The sequence below is a fragment of the Lygodium microphyllum genome, chromosome 3, assembly GCF_053477565.2.
Source record: "Lygodium microphyllum isolate KBCC chromosome 3, Lygodium_microphyllum_v1.1.10, whole genome shotgun sequence".
NCBI classification, from domain to species: domain Eukaryota; kingdom Viridiplantae; phylum Streptophyta; class Polypodiopsida; order Schizaeales; family Lygodiaceae; genus Lygodium; species Lygodium microphyllum.
This window is the reverse complement of record NC_141137.1, coordinates 192550711-192567012: the sequence shown is the minus strand read 5'-3', so window position 1 is coordinate 192567012 and position 16302 is coordinate 192550711. Positions and strand designations below refer to the sequence as shown.

Genomic DNA, 16302 nt, shown 5'->3' with positions numbered 1-16302 from the left:
CACATCATGCCTTTGCCTTGAGCCTCCTCACCAATAACTAGTACGTCAATTTTTGGTGGCCATAGCTTGGGCAGTTCTGGATTCTTAGCACTTAGAGACTCCACAATAAGAACCATTGACTCTTGTACTAGCCACCCCTCTGCCATGCTTCCCTTGGGGTGTGCTTTTTGGTGTAAAAAAATCTTTAGCACCTTCACAAATCTCTCTCAAAAAACATCCATCGAGAATGGATGGTCTATGCTATTGCCACCTCATCCACAACATGAACTAGGAGGTGCATCTAGATGGTTAGTACACTTGTGGAAAAGTACTTCTCTGCCATGCAAATTGCCTCTATGGCATTAAAGCGAGATGTCTCTAAAGTGTCTTTTCTTATCTATTTTGAGTTGATCCAATGCACCAATGAGCTAATCTTGTAGATAGTCTCTCTAATGTCACTATTGAGACAATCTTTGATAGCCATAGGGATCATGAACTATAAAAATTTATGCCAATCATGAGATTTAAGCCCACTTAACTTATCATCCTTAGTGAATGCTCCTTTTAGACAATGCATGCAACTTGTGGGTGTGCAAAATTTAGAGATGGTTGTATTCACTTGTTTTGTCTCGTCATTATTTAAGACCCAAGGTGCTTTTGGAAGAACCAACTTTCCATTGGGTTTTTTGCACACCCACAAAGCTTGCATCCAACTTCATACACGAAAAAGTTGTCTTGACCTCATCAAAAGGTGATTGAAATCTTCAATCATATGGATGAACATGCACTTGGAGGTCAATAATATATTGAGGGATGAGTCACAAGTTGGTGAGCTGCACTAGGTTTCCAACCACAATGAGCACACCTATACCCAAGGCCTAATTTTCCACCTTACCATACAATCACAATCCTCATGTGCATTGTTGATTTTTGGCGAGTAGGGTTGTCTTGCAAAATTTTCATATCTTTCATATCTTCTATAGTTTCATTCAAGTTTGAATTTATTTTTTGATGGGCATCTCATATTTTTATGTATACCCAAAAGGGGGGAAAGACAACCACCAAGAATCAACCTTGGTCACGGGAGATAGCTTAACTTACCTAGAGGATAGGGGCTAGAGTTGTTTGCTTTGCCATTTTGATGTTTACTCTTCAACAGCCTTCCCATGTAAGAGGAGTAATTGTCTCTTCTCCTCCAAAGCATCCTCCATTGAAGAGAGATCTTGGAATGCAAACATCTCGCTCTTAGCCTAAAAATCATTGAGTATACTGATACCATCACTCCCATACACATCACTCTTTCTTTCCTTCAATATACAAAAAAGCATACTATTTCTTATATGATTCCAAACCAAGACATCCATGTGATAACATTCTCCCAAGGGTATTTCATTATAACTATAATCATTAGGATGCAAGTGTTTGAAAAACTCTCCAGGTTTTACTCTAAGGAGAGATGGATAATGGTTGCATGTTATTATTGAAATATTATTGAAATCTTCAACCATGGCTAATCCAAATCCTAGATATAAAAATTAGTATCAAAGAATGATGTATATGGTCTCATTTTGGCCAACTCTTATGATCATTAAGAGCTTTAGTATTTCAATTCATATCCTTAAAGCTTTTAACTCTCTCTCTCTCTCTCTCTCTCTCTCTCTCTCTCTCTCTCTCTCTCTCTCTCTCTCTCTCTCTCTCTCTCTCTCTCTCTCTCTCTCTCTCTCTCTCTCTCTCTCTCTCTCTCTCTCTCTCTCTCTCTCTCTCTCTCTCTCTCTCTCTCTCTCTCTCTCTCTCTCTCTCTCTCTCTCTCTCGTGCCAAAAATATTGTTGCTAGAGATTGCTCTACTATAATATTAAACCTCTTTATACACCAAGGATTTTGTATTAATAGTTGTTAAAGAATTTGGGTGGGTGTGTAAATAACCAAGATCAAAACCTTAGCTGGTACTTTTTTTAAAAAAATCAAACCTCCACTACAACATATCCTATGAATATTGGCACTCAAAGCACCGGTAAATACTCTAAAATCGAGTAAAAGTTGGAGTGTCAGGTGTCAATATCTATGTCGTAACCATTCAATGTTGGTAGTACTGTGCTACCCAAAATTTTAAAAGTGTTGGTAATACCAACACTTCTTAGCTATACCATATCTTACTCGACCGGTAGTGTTACCCACACATATGGGATACCATATTTTTGTACTTGCACCGGTATTACCAGTGTGAGCAAGGTTTTTTTTTCCTCTTAATTCAATGGTGTTTTTTTGCCCATTGTTTAGTGGATCTGCACTTCATTTATATACATATGCAAATGGACTTACAATTGCACTACTCATATACACACACATACACATATTGCTTGCATGAATACATGGTTAAAAATGTAATCAACTCAACTATTGATCGAAAACATTGTTGAACAATACAAAAGCATGTTTGCAATATCAAAACATACTACAAGTTGATAAACAAAGCAAAATACTCATTATCAAACAAGGAGTATACTAAAAAGTCTACAAGTATAGGAAATATAAATTCTCTTAATCCTATACAGAAAATATACTTGTTTGAGTCATCCTCATCCTCATCGTCATCACTATATCATTGTGCAACGTCTGAGGCCTCTCCTAGATATTCACTTGTCTGAGAGAGAAGAGGTGGGTCCTGCAATTAGATAAAAGATATTTAAGAAGATGCAAGAAGAGGTGGACCATACATATACAACTTACATGATACATATGCATTTATGTAAACATTTAACACACACTCCCATTCACTCTCTATACTTTCTTTTGCTCTCTATCTTTCCATGTGGGTTCTTGAATCCACATTTTCATTGTAATTAAAACCAACTTACATCAAATAAAAAATAGTGGTGAAGATTTGCATAACTTGCACCTACAACATATCATAAAACATTGATCTAAGAAGTGACTAAACTATTGTGGTCATTACAAGCAACAAAACATAGAATATTATCACTTGATGGATGTCCACCCTATTTACTTGGGTGCCCTGAGATGCAATCTCCTCCAGATAGGCACTTGTCCCAATCTCCCTCCCTCTCTTTATCTCGTCATCTATGGGAAAGCAAACCAACAGCTTCTCTCTGCACACACAACACACAAGCAAACCACAACGTAAGTGTAAATCCAATATTAAAATCATATACACCCATGATGTGGGACATAAAATACTTATGAAATATGCCTTGAAGCAAGATCTACCTTTGCTTCCCATCCTGTGAGTGCCTTGACTTTGCATTTGCACTTGTTGTGCCTCGCGTTGCTGGGGCCACTTACTCTCATTCTTTTGATGCCATGCTTTTACCTCCTCCCAAACCACCTTCATACACCAAGAGGGTTTCCTATAAGTATTCTTGATTGCTTTTATAATGTTTGCACACTTTGATTGCAAGATCTTGCCCATGTAAGAGAGAAAAAGTTCTTCTCTCACAACATAGCCTGGTGGATTTGGAAACCTACACCATACACAACAAAGACAACTCATACTAGCGTACACAAGAAACCTGATGTAAGCAAAGAAAAAAAAGTTACACTTGACGTACCTCTTGTGCAATATACTTTGTAGAACCGTGTTTTCCTCAATGGGAACTTTTTTCTAGTTTGTAAACATATGTTTGAGCATCTGTACAGCTATTAAACCTTTGAGATCTGATAGTTACATACTTTCCCTACTATCAGCCAAGATCCATCCCTCTTCATCAAGGTCATAGTATGTCTTGCTACAAGTAAAACTAAGCAAGATGTACTCACAATTATGCACACTTAGTATAAGATTATGCACACATTGTGCTAACATTGAAAGAGAACATGTGCAACAAACATACATCTTAGGCATATCTAGTGGTTTAACATCAAAAGTAATGCCAAACGATGGTGTCTCCATAGGTGTCCCCTATGTGCTCCTTGGATAGTAGTAAGGGGGACCCTATGAGCTCCCTACATAGTACGTACCCTGTCATGATGTATTTGCAGGTGTTGTCTCCTATGACTACAAAAGTGGACTATGTTGAATAGGCCTCCCATACTTTGACATCATCTGCTATGATTATGTAACTAGATTGCATTGCACACTTGTTGGATACCTTGGCAGTTTACAAGATCGACTTGTCTTTGAACACTTGCCGCCACCACCTCCACAACATCTTGCACAACTCGTGTCTTTCGGTAAACACCGTGAGCACAGGGAGTGGTGCTTCTCAATGACCCAACAAGAATGTGACCCAAAAGACTCATGATCATTGTCATATCAATGACTTTTGCTAGTTGGTTGAAGCATGCGACATCATATCTCTTCTAGTAATTCTTTATCAGAATACCTAGAGATACGAGACTCTGTGGAGCTCCTCAACCTTGTGCTATCTCATGAACTAGTGCAGGAATGTGTACTCATTGTGTCTACATACATTGGCACAATGTACACACATCAAAACTACAACCCATGTCCTACCCTCTATCCCTCTCTTCACCTTTCTCTCTCTCTCACTCTCACTCTCCCTCTTCCTCTCTTCACCCTTCTCTCTCCCTCTCTCCCTCTCTCTCTCACTCTACCTATCTGCACGACATGAATGTTGCACAACTTGAGCTCCTCTATTTTGACAAATTCAAAAAACATGGAGATAGGTTCATGGTAGTTTTTGTTTCCTCTACACATAACATTGGTACTATTGGCAGTAAACACACACACGCACACACACACACACACACAAATTGGCTTGCCCTCACACACATCAGCATGGGGTTGTATCCTTGCCCCCCCCACCCCAATTTCTAGGTTTAGGGTATGTGTGTGTGTTTACTACATAAAGATCATCATGATCTGTTTCCAAAACAACTTCTAGGTTTAGGGTTTATGTGTGTGTTTATGTATTCATGTAAAGATCATCATGATCTGTTTTCAAAAAATATGTGTTTAGGGTTTAGGGTTTGTGTGTGCATGCATATGTGAGTATGCATGTGTTTATGTATGTTTGTAAAGATCATCATGATCTATTTCCAAAACAACTTCTAGTTTCAGGTTTAGGGTTTAGGGTATGTGCGTGTGTTTATGTAACCACGTAAAGATCATCATGATATATTTTCGAAACATATGTGTAAGGGTTTAGGGTTTATCATTTAGGGTTTGTGTGTGTATGCATATGCAAGTATATGTGTGTTTATGTATCTGTGTAAAGATCATCATGTGTGTGTGTGTGTGTGCATGCGTGTGCATATGCATGTGAGTAGCATATGCATGTCCACCAAAGACCTAAACATTAAGAGAAAGTTTCATGTTGAAGAGTAAGGGCAAGTTACAAAATATGTTGAGGAGTAGATAGACACAATCCCTTTTACAATGTTCTAAATTTATATTGGAGAAGATGTGACATCTTCGTAAAGATCATCATACTACAACATATGAGCTTGTTACCAAGGGTGGCATTTTTGTAATTTGCCGCAATCTCCGTAAAACCCCCCGGTACATGCCCCGATAAAACCCCTAAAAACCCCCCGCCGATAAACCCCCAATAAAACCCCAGCGATTACTAGGGGTTTTTCCGGGGCATGTACCAAGGGTTTTACCGGGGACATGCTTTTTAAAAGAACCCTAAATTTTTCTCCTCTTTTTCACTTCATCTTCACACACACGGCTACGAAGAAATACAAAAAGCATTTGGGGGTAGATCTGCAACACCCACCCACCTCCTACACCCTCATTCCATCTTTCCAAGTATGCCCCTCTCTTCTTCTTCTCTCTCTCTCTCTCTCTCTCTCTCTCTCTCTCTCTCTCTCTCTCTCTCTCTCTCTCTCTCTCTCTCTCTCTCTCTCTCTCTCTCTCTCTCTCTCTCTCTCTCTCTCTCTCTCTCTCTTCTCTCACCACACACAGATATGCATGCACACATACTAAACACACACATACACACACCAAACACACAAATACACACATACACACTATTTGGTGTGTATGTTAGTGTGCATACATACTAATTGTGTGTATGTACACACTATTTAGTAAGTATGCACACACATACACACAATTGGTGTGTATGTTAGTGTGCATAGACACTAATTAATGTGTATGCACTCACATACAATAAGTGTGTATGTGTGTGTGTAGACACTAATTGTGTGTATGTGTGTGCATACACACTAATTAGTATGTATGCACATGCAAGCACACCAATTGTTTGTATGTTAGTGTGCATACACACTAGTTAGTGTGTATGCACACACATACACACAATTAGTTTGCATGTTTGTGTGCATACACACTAATTAGTGTCTATGCACACAGATACATTAATTGTGTGTACGTGTATGTGCATGCACATATGTATACACATAGACAACACACTCACATATTCTCAAATACATATATTTATACGTATCAATATGTGTAGATGGCACCTTGTCATCACTACACATACAGTTACAAAATGCCAGAAGGGCCTTCTTATTTGAAAGCTTATGATGGCTTGATAGTTTTAAACGATGATTACAAGGCAATCATGGGCTTTGTATGTTCATGTTCAATGAACATATTTTGCTATGACCTCCTCATCAATTGGAAACACATCAATTGTGATAGGAAGAATTTCTTTATATCCTATGTCGACAAAGAGTTCCCATAGCCCTGCAAGGAAGCCTAATTCAATGATAAATGGATGCTTGCGTACGTGGGAAACCTCCTTGGGCATCGACACTTAGAAGCCCAAGACAAGTACAAGGAAGGGCATCCCAAGCCAAATTGGCTAGACAACGCAATGTGGCAACAAATTGCCAATGAGAGGGACGATAACCCTAACTTGTTCAAGCAACAAGTATGAGCACATGTGCAACAAGTGAGTAGCCAAACCATCCACCTGAGTAGCGGCGGCAAGGTTGCAATGAAACAAGATTTTGTATGCATACTAATTCCTACACAAGGCTTAAGCCGGATGCTCTTCACCTCTTCAAAGGGATGAAGTCTCTAACTTTGACTAGGCTTTAAGTGTAAATAACCATATAGATTTTGTTTGCCTAACCACATTTTTGCTAACCATATGGATTTTGTATCCCCATATGGTCTATGAAATTATAAGCATACACAAATTTTGAATACAATTGTCATTTTTGTCTATTTGCAAGTGTATTGTTTTTGAAAATGTATTATCTTTTGTTATTTGATGGCATATATATAGCCAATATATGGGTAGAATGTGATGGGTTATACAACTCACCACATTCTGCCCAAAAGAAATTCTATGCAAAACCCTAGTAACATTTTCCTATAAACCCTTGGAAATACCCCTAGTAGTTGCTTAATTTTGTGAAACCCCCAATAAAACCCTCAAAAATCTCTAGGGGGTTTATCGAGGGTTTTTCAGGGTTATATTGGGGATATGGGACCAAAGTTTTTCCCGAGGGTTTTGCCAGAACCGCAAACATTGTTTTTAATCCTAAAAATACATGCAACCCCCTTGATTTCCCCCCCGAAAAGGCCTTCATATGGTGTAGTGTCACGATCTGTTTCCAAAATAGCTTCTAGGTGTAGTCCACTTATATTGTGATATATGGTGGTACATCGCCATCAACATGCGGTGATACCATTGTATCCAATTCCTTGGTCTCCAAGAACACACCTTTAGCACTAGAATCACTTGATGAAGATCCACTTGTCAATGTAGAATTGTAGTAGCTTGTCTCCTCTTGTGTGGATGACCCTTCCTCTTTAGAACTCTCATCACTATCATGCAATCTCCTGTTTATCTCATCAATGGAGGATAAATCATCCATGTCTTGAAGTACTCAATGTGTTTGAGGTGCAACATCAATAACGTATATCCAATTTAAATGACCATGCATGGGATAGTCAAATACCTAAAAATATGTAAATAATAGATTAAGATCACAAATTAAAATGGATATGGGCTACATTAAAAGGTGTATGTACATGTACTTGATCACATTGGTTGGGGAAGACAAAAGTATTAGTATGATTGTTCCACAATCATTTACTATCCACCACTACAAAGCCTTTCTAGGCCACTTTTATGGAAGGTCAATGAGCCCCTTTCATAGCCTTGTACCATGTCACATCCAGGATATGTATTTCAAAGGAATAATATGAGACTTTGAGTATTTTGTGGATGTGTCCATAGTATGTGAACTTTTCCAATTGACCACTCCCTACACCCCGCTATCATATGTGCTAGGGTGTTGATTAATGTGGTGTACACAAAAATGACGTGCTCAAGACAAAATTGCCTCCAATTTATCAGCCTTTAGGTAGAAAACAAAGATGAAAGCATTAGTAACACTCATATTTCTAGCACTTGTGACAACCAAAATTGAAAAAAGCCACTCACATGCTAGTCACCATCATAAGCATTGTCCATTTTCTCAGTGCTTACCATCTCATCATTGCTCTTTGTTGCTAGCATGGCCTTGAGAACCCATGATTGCAAAGGCATAACACGCAAACTACCATCAATTGCTCTTGCCTCCGCACATCGGTCACGCCATTTGTCCATGACAATGGAGTTTGCAATGCAATAAGATTGTATCTTCTCCCTTGTATCATCCGTCAAGCGAGAACATAATCCCTTGTCTTAACGCATTTCATCAATCAATCTTTCATCATCCTTAGTGCTCTAAAGCATTGGCATGTTTTTATCAACACGTCCAAGATATTCAGATGTCCAAACATAGGATTCTTGTACCAACCAACTCTATGCCATGCTTGCCTTAGGTCTGGCCTTTTGATGAACAAAACCCTTCAAGACCTTCATGAACCATTCAAGATAAAACATCCATTGCATGTTTACCACCCCGGCCATAACTACTTCATGTACAAGTGTATGGATTTGTATTGTCATTATTCTTATTTGATACCAACCTTAAAAGTGAAGACAAGTTGTATATACATTTCCGCACTTCAATTGTACCCACTCTAGATGTAATGGTGTTCAATCTCTCATCTCTTTAAGTTTTTGCAACATAGATAAAAGAACCATCAACCTTATTTACCCTTTATTAACATATCCTTAGCACAAGTTCTTTTAGTTCTTTGTTACTAGGAAATTGGGCATGCTTTTCCCTAGTCCTATATCATTAGCACTCTCACGCAAGCATACACAATATGTATGATTATGGCTAATCTATGATATAGGCTATGGGAAAACATCATTGCATCATTTCCTTCATAGTAGCATTAAAACATAACTTGGTAGTGATATGGGATTCTGAGAACCCCCGTTATTGGTATTAATTTAAGCTTTTTGTACATAATTATCCCTTAATTATCTTAATTATGCTTTCATTATCTTAAGTATTATCCTAAAAATAATGAGCTACTATGGGACTAGCTATGCAAAGGGATCCGTCCTTAGGCAAAGGCATATGAAGCAACTCTTAGATGGGGACTGGAGGATTGCACTTGCAGGTGTGAATGGGTGCTAAGCAAAGAATGACATCATCCTGGGGTCAAGAACCATGAGTGCATGCATACATTACATGCATGTAATCCATGCATGACGCTACATCAAAGATGGAGGGCATGTATCATGTGTACAAGATTATGTGCCATGAAGAAGGCATACACTGTGTGAACGGGGGCTTAGGCCACATGGGCATGGAAGAAAAGCACATGGCCATGCATGAAGGGCCAATCAATGATCAAATAATATGTGCATGTGTGCATGTAGGCATACATGAAGGCAACCACCAAAGCCAAAGGCTAAACCATATGAACAAGGGCCTATCCATCTCAAAAGGAACCAAGCCTCACACATGGAGCCCCAAGAAAGAAATGCGCATTTCTTCTCTTCTCTCTAGATGGCTGAAAAGCTACATTCTCTCTCTTTTCCCTTTTTCAAAAGTGTGGTCAAGCTTGGGCAAAAGGTTGTCTTCACTCTCTCTCTAGCCTTTAAGGCTCCAATTTCTTTTCCTCCAAGGTGAGTCTCAAAAAAGAAAGAGTTTCCACATGGCAAGTCACTAATGGATGAATCTCTTATAATCAATGATTGCTTGCATGCATGGCTCTTACAAGAGGGGCCCAATTACTTACACATTTTTGTAAGCTTCTTCTTCACTGGTTAGCTCCTCCTTATTTCCACTAGAGATTCCCTTTTAATTTTATTTTAGCCTATGCCTACTAGATTAAATAAATTATCCACTATCCCACCTCCCTAGACTACCACATGCACATGCAAAAAAATCAAAAAGTCTAATGATGCACATTTTGGCCTTTTTTTGAGCGGCTCACTCTTCCCCTTTTTCCTCACACACACTCTAATTTGTACACACACACACACACAAAAAATCAAAATCAAAATCAAGTCTCTCTTCTTCATCTCTACACAGAGAGCTCCCCTCACCATCTCTTCCCCCCCTTTTCTCTATCTTTCATAAGATAAGTGCCCTATTTTTATTTCATAAATCAACTCTACCCCCCATCCTACACCTATTGGAGGATTGAATTGCAGCCAATGGAGAGTGTAGGATGGTGAATCGACTGACAAGATGAAGTAGCCACTTAAAAAGATTTCTTAACTGGCCTAATCAAAGCTTACCCCCCCTCACTCTCGCATTGTATAAGCCTTCTAAGCCAGGGTTAGCCACCCTAATTGAATAATTTGGCTAATGTAATGATCTTGTGCCCTATAGAAGGAGCCATACCCCCCCTCCAAGGGTAAGAATTGGTGAGTATCCGAAGAGTTGCTTAGCATTCTAAGAGCGTCGAGCAAGAATTAGTAGTTGTGAGAGTTCTGTGTGTGGAGTTTGTGAAAGGAGCTTGTGCTACAAGCGTTGGGTTGGGGGCCTTGGCTAGGTGCGTAGCACTTAGGGTTGATCCATCTCTTCCCGTGCCACCGGTTGTGTGCTTTGTTTCATTGTATCTAATCCTGGTGAAGTTGTTATGGAGAGGAGGCCGTCTACTCCCCCTTTGTCATTGGAAGTGTCTCCAATTCCTCGATTTTTTTGCAATTAATCTATGGTAATCTCATTGAAATTCTCTCAAGTGGTTGTTTTCAATGTTTTATTTTGGATGATCCAATTTTCAATTGTGGAAGGATTTTGATCATTGCAGAATCCCTTGTGATAACCCCATTTGGATTGTACTATGATTGCCCTTTGTTTCCCCTACCACAAATTCTAATTCTAATTGTAGGGCAATGTGTATCTGCATATGCAAAGGCGATTTGGTGATTTGAGGATACTATTCTTGCAAAGGAAGCTCTGTGGTTTGTAATCCTAAGTCTTGTGGGCCGGTTGATGGCAGTCAAGACCTAGCACACATCTTTCCCTAGTGCCAAAACACTAAGATAAATCTAGGTTTAATTGGAACTTGGTTCTCTCAAATCGGTGCCCCTTGAATGCCAAGCATGGTGATTTGAGTCTAATCTCTTCTTGCAGGAGCCCCATTTCTCTTAAGGCGTGTTCTCTTCATGATACTATCATCTATGGACTCATAGAATTGTGTATGTGCCTATGTGATTCCCATTTTTTTTAAATTGATGTTGATAGCAGCCAAGACCTAGCACATTGCATCCATAGTGGCAGGATTTAGATTGCAGCATTAGGCTCCGTCACTAGCCACACAATGAGTTTTAGTTTTCCCTTGTTTCCTTGTTTTGCATAAAACAAGGTGGTGCCCCATTTGCTTACCCCGAATGACCCAGCACGTGAGTGCACACGAGCCCTGAGGCAACCCAATTGTGCATTCGTTGCCGGTCTCATTTCTTGGTGCCCCCACTGAGGATGGCTTTGTAAGCTTCGGTGTTGATTTTATGCCACGTTTAGAGCACTAGCATTGTTACTTCACATTGCAATTGCCTATTCCATTTATAGGCACCTTGTTCTTCACAAGTTTAATTGAGTTCTTTTCATTGATTGATTTTAAATTCCATGTCAATTTCACAGTGCATGTGAGAGTCTAACATTAGTTTTCTCAGGCACCACAAACCGTTAGTGGTGTGGCCGCAAAGTGCCGCCCTACCGCAAGGGAATACCGTAAGGAGTGGGCCCAGAAGCTATGCCCAATGACACCCCCTCCCTTTAAGCCTTCCCCTGTGTGTTAAGCCTAAATGTAGAGTCAAGCACATCAATTGGTGCCTACCTAGCTTGTATTCTATTGCACACTTTTTTCATGAACTGTCTCCTGAGGGTCCCCAAGGCATCATTGTAGAAAAAGTTTCTGAAACAAAAGTTGTGTATATCATTGGCATGACACTTCATGTACACCTACTGCACTTGAGGAAGAGGGATGAGTTGAATCTCATCTCATTAACTATGCACTTCCACCTGGTTGATGAGGTAAGAATTCACAGCTTTCAATTAAATCATTTTTTCTCCGCGCAACGTGAGCATGTACGCATCACCCCATCCCACTGGGAGGCAATAGAGTTCGTGTTACCTTATATCAACAGGGGTCCCTGGGTGGAGCGTGAAGGAAAGAGAGAAAGAGCAGTTAAGATCACCTTTGATGATTTCTTGCAACTAGTCATTGATGCGTGGAGAGTGGGCAAGCCATACCTCCAGCTGGTCCTCGATCTTCTCGAGTACGAGACCGATCTCATCAGTACTTATAGCCTCATCCCGGAGTTGCATGCGGGGCTGAATCTGCTTGTCAGGGGCTACTCCTTCGAGTCTGAGGGAGAGGTAGACATCGTCAATGACACTATACAGGAGTTCCATCAGGGGGACGAGATTATGATGATACTCAATTACCCCTACCTTGCTCTTGATTTAGGATTTCTGATCATCTTGTACTTCATTTCTTTTGTACTTTTCATCATTTGTTTGTTATGAACAATCTAGGCCCCCCAGACGGTCTTGTTTTTAACCGTTTCCATTTAACTCAACAAATTAATGTTTGGGTTATCATAAGTAGGAAAATTCATTTCATGCAAAGAATTTTTTTTCTGTTTGGTTCAACAGCTTTGAGTGAGGTAATGGATGCACCCCACCCAGTAATTATCGCGTTTATGATGTATGAGAACTCGTTTGATGTATATGTGTATGTCTTGCTATGAGTGCTAGGGACATTTGAGGGCCGTTCAACCCATCTGCACATCAAAGGATCCACATCTTTGTGAGCAGCAAGCTTCGCTTCGAAGCAGCCTTGAGAAGACTTTTCAGGGAGGCTAGGTTAGTAGCCATAAACGCTTTAGTGGCACCGTTCATTCTACCGTGGGTCCACCATCAAGTTTCCTTGGATGTGCTAATCTTTGTGTTGCTTTAGAAAGAGCCTAGAAAGAGAAAATTTAGCAGCCACTATGTTGGCCTTTCCTAATTTCTATGGGAGAAAGCATGAGAATACCAGCTACTTCTTGGACGATTTGGAAATGGCACTCCTTGCCTCAGGGCGAGATGAAGATGAGGTTAAGCTCAGAGCTTTTTGTCTAGTATTGAAAGATGAAGCCAAGACCTGGTTTCAAGGGCTACCTATGGCCAGGAAAGGGGATTGGGACACATTAAAAGATACCTTCCTAGCAAAGTATGTCAATGACAGCAGCCCTGAGAGACTATGGGAAAAGTTGCTTCAATTGTAACAGGATACCCTAGGATCGTATTCAAATTACGAGGCCCAGTTCTTAAAGCTTTGGGCTGAATGGGAAGCTAGTTTGCTAGAGGGAGAAAGGGCACCTATTTTTTTGCAAAAAGAAAGGTTTTTGGCAGGCTTGTCCTTGTTGTTGCACGATAAAGTAAGAGGGAAGTTCCGAGAGAACTTCAAAGAAGCCAAGCAGTGGGCTAAGTTAAAGGATGGCAAGCTGCAATTCCAAGCAAACTTGGCTAGAAGAGAGCATTAGCCTCTCATCAATGAGCAGCCACCGCCAATGATCCCAAACATCTCTGAGGATCCACACCTAGAGTTACTTCAGAGAGTAACCACTCAACTCGATGACCTATCCATCAATCTGGTATGAGGTCTAAGGGCATAACCTCCACTCTGCAATGAAGAGAGAATGCAAGAAGCACAACTTGTGCAAAGACCTCCACCAAGAAGGCAAGACCACACTTGCTGGAACTATGGAGAGGACGGGCATGGTATGTATTTTTTCCCCCATCCAAGAAGGTACTTTGGGCATGGCCAAGGAAGAGGACCTAGAAGACAAGTGACTCCACTAAGGGATAGACCTCAGGTCCCTGTTCAACCACAATCACCACCAGTTGAGCAACCACAAATCCTAAGGCATCCACCACAAGCAGCAGCTGCAATCCCACCATTGCCTAAAGAACCTGGTAAAAGAGCAGTAAATGTGATCCACCTAGAGTCCAAGGGCAAAGAGAAGGTGGAAGATCCCGAAGTAGTACTAGTTGAGAGAACAAATACCAAGAAAGCACGAGTCAGTGAAGAGGTGACCAGACCCTCAGCAAGCATGGAGACTGAGGAAGAAGGCACTTCAAAGAAGAAAAGGAAAAAGAGAGCAAGCACACAAAGGAAGATCACCATTAAGGACTTCCCACTTGGCTCAAAGGAGGAACCATATGATCTGGTAGAAGATGTTTCTAGCCAAGGGCCTAAACTCACATGGCCTCAGCTTCTTCACCTGTCCCCAAAAATGTGGTGACAGTGGTCTAAAATGGTAAGCACACGTACTTCAAAGGTAATGGGAGCCGTAGAGGCTAAGAAAGAAGAGGATGTGTTTCCAGTTCTTGAGGACTATATCAAGGGCCAAAGGATTCGCAACGTGTATGTAGATGGCGGAGCACAAGTCAGTGTGATGAGTGAGAAGATGATGCATTGATTGGGTTTAGAGGTACAAGGGAAGTCTGAGTTCAAGGCCAAGATTGCAAATAATGTATCAGTTAAATGTGTTGGAGTTTCCAAAGGGATTAGAGTCATTGTGTGTGGGATAAGAGTAGCAACAGGCATGTATGTGATACCAGCAAAGGAAGAGGGCTACCCAGTTATTCTAAGTAGACCATGGTTGATTGCAATGAGTAGTAGGCAAGATTGGGAGAAGGGCACCTTAGTCCTTAAGCCACCAGGGAAAGGAGACAAGCTAGGAGGGACAATAGTGTACAACTTGAGAGAGGGTAGGCAAGAGAACTTGAGTTTAGAGACTGCAAAGGATGAGTGGAGCACAAAGGACTCCTCATCCACGACTGAAGGTAGTAGTAGTAAAGAAAGTGAGAGTGACAGTTTGCTAGAAGTTTTGGGGGTTGTCCTGAAGGAGTCTACTTTGGTGGGTGGTGAGAGCACTAAGGATGTCTTGAAGGAAGAAGACATGGAGATGATGTTGGCAAAGGATCTGACAAACAAGGAGAAAGAAGACTTCAAGGTGATGTTGGGGAAGCACCCCTCCCTTTTTATTTCTGATTATTGTGACATTACAGGTGTAAATGTGGTGGAACATTACATAAACTTGAAACCTAACTGCAAACCAGTGGCACAGAAACTTAGAAGACTTGGTGTGGTGCAACAAGAAGCATTATTGGCAGAAGTGAAGAAGCTACTCCAAGCTGGCTTCATTTATCGAGTGGAGGATTCAAAATGGGTGTCCCCGGTGGTGGTGACCCCAAAGAAGAATGGAAAATGACGGGTTTGTGTTGACTACAAGCCCTTGAATGCAGCAACAAAGAGGGACCACTTTCCTCTTCCATTCTAAGATGAGATCTTGAGTGAGGTAGCAGGACATGAAAGGTATATTGTGTGTGATGGCTACTCCGGCTACTTTCAAATTAGTATCGCAAAGGAGGACCAGAAGAAGACCACCTTCATTACACCATGGGGGTGTTTTGCTTATAGGGTGATGCTGTTTGGTCTCACCAATGCTCCAGCCATGTTCCAAAGGTTTATGAATCTGGTATTTCAGCCTTATTTTGGGAAGTCAATTAGGGTATACATTGATGATTTCTATATCTACAGTTCATGGGTATTGCACTTAGTGAGGGTAGATGAAGGCTTGAGTAGGCTTGCACAAATGAGTGGACAGTTGAACATGGCCACGTGCCACATTGGGGAAACACAAGTCACATTGTTGGGACATGTAGTGTCTATAGCTGGAATACAAGTTGATCCTTCTAAGGTCAGTGCATTGTTATCGCTTTCCTCACCAACCACAGTCAAGGAGCTCACTTCATTCATTCAGAAGGTGAGGTACTTTGGTAGGTTCATCCATCAGCTCTCTCAGTTAGCACTTCCTTTACGACACCTTACCAATGCACCTGCATTAGTCTAGGGAGATGAGAGTGAGGAATCTTTTTAGGAGGTCAGAGAGTATTGAGCTCCCTCCCTACTCTTCTTCCTCCTCTATGGGATCAGCCATTATTTGTGAATCCAAGTGTGGGATTCGACTCTGTAGGGGCTATTCTTTTGCAAAAGGATCCAAAGACTC

General features: G+C 40.8%; 1 protein-coding gene and 1 pseudogene across 1 annotated transcript in view; one reads left to right on the top strand and one right to left on the bottom strand.

Moving 5' to 3' along the window:
• Positions 1 to 3340: 3340 nt before the first annotated feature.
• Positions 3341 to 16302, bottom strand: part of LOC148039384 (uncharacterized) — a 49692-nt gene continuing 36730 nt past the window's right edge. Inside the window, exon 2 of the mRNA XM_087675558.1 lies at positions 3341 to 3459. Within this exon, the coding sequence (XP_087531684.1) occupies positions 3431 to 3459 (29 nt within the window). The 3' untranslated portion in view covers positions 3341 to 3430. The remainder of the gene's footprint in view (positions 3460 to 16302) is intronic.
• On the top strand, positions 12251 to 14709 carry LOC148039385 (uncharacterized; annotated as a pseudogene).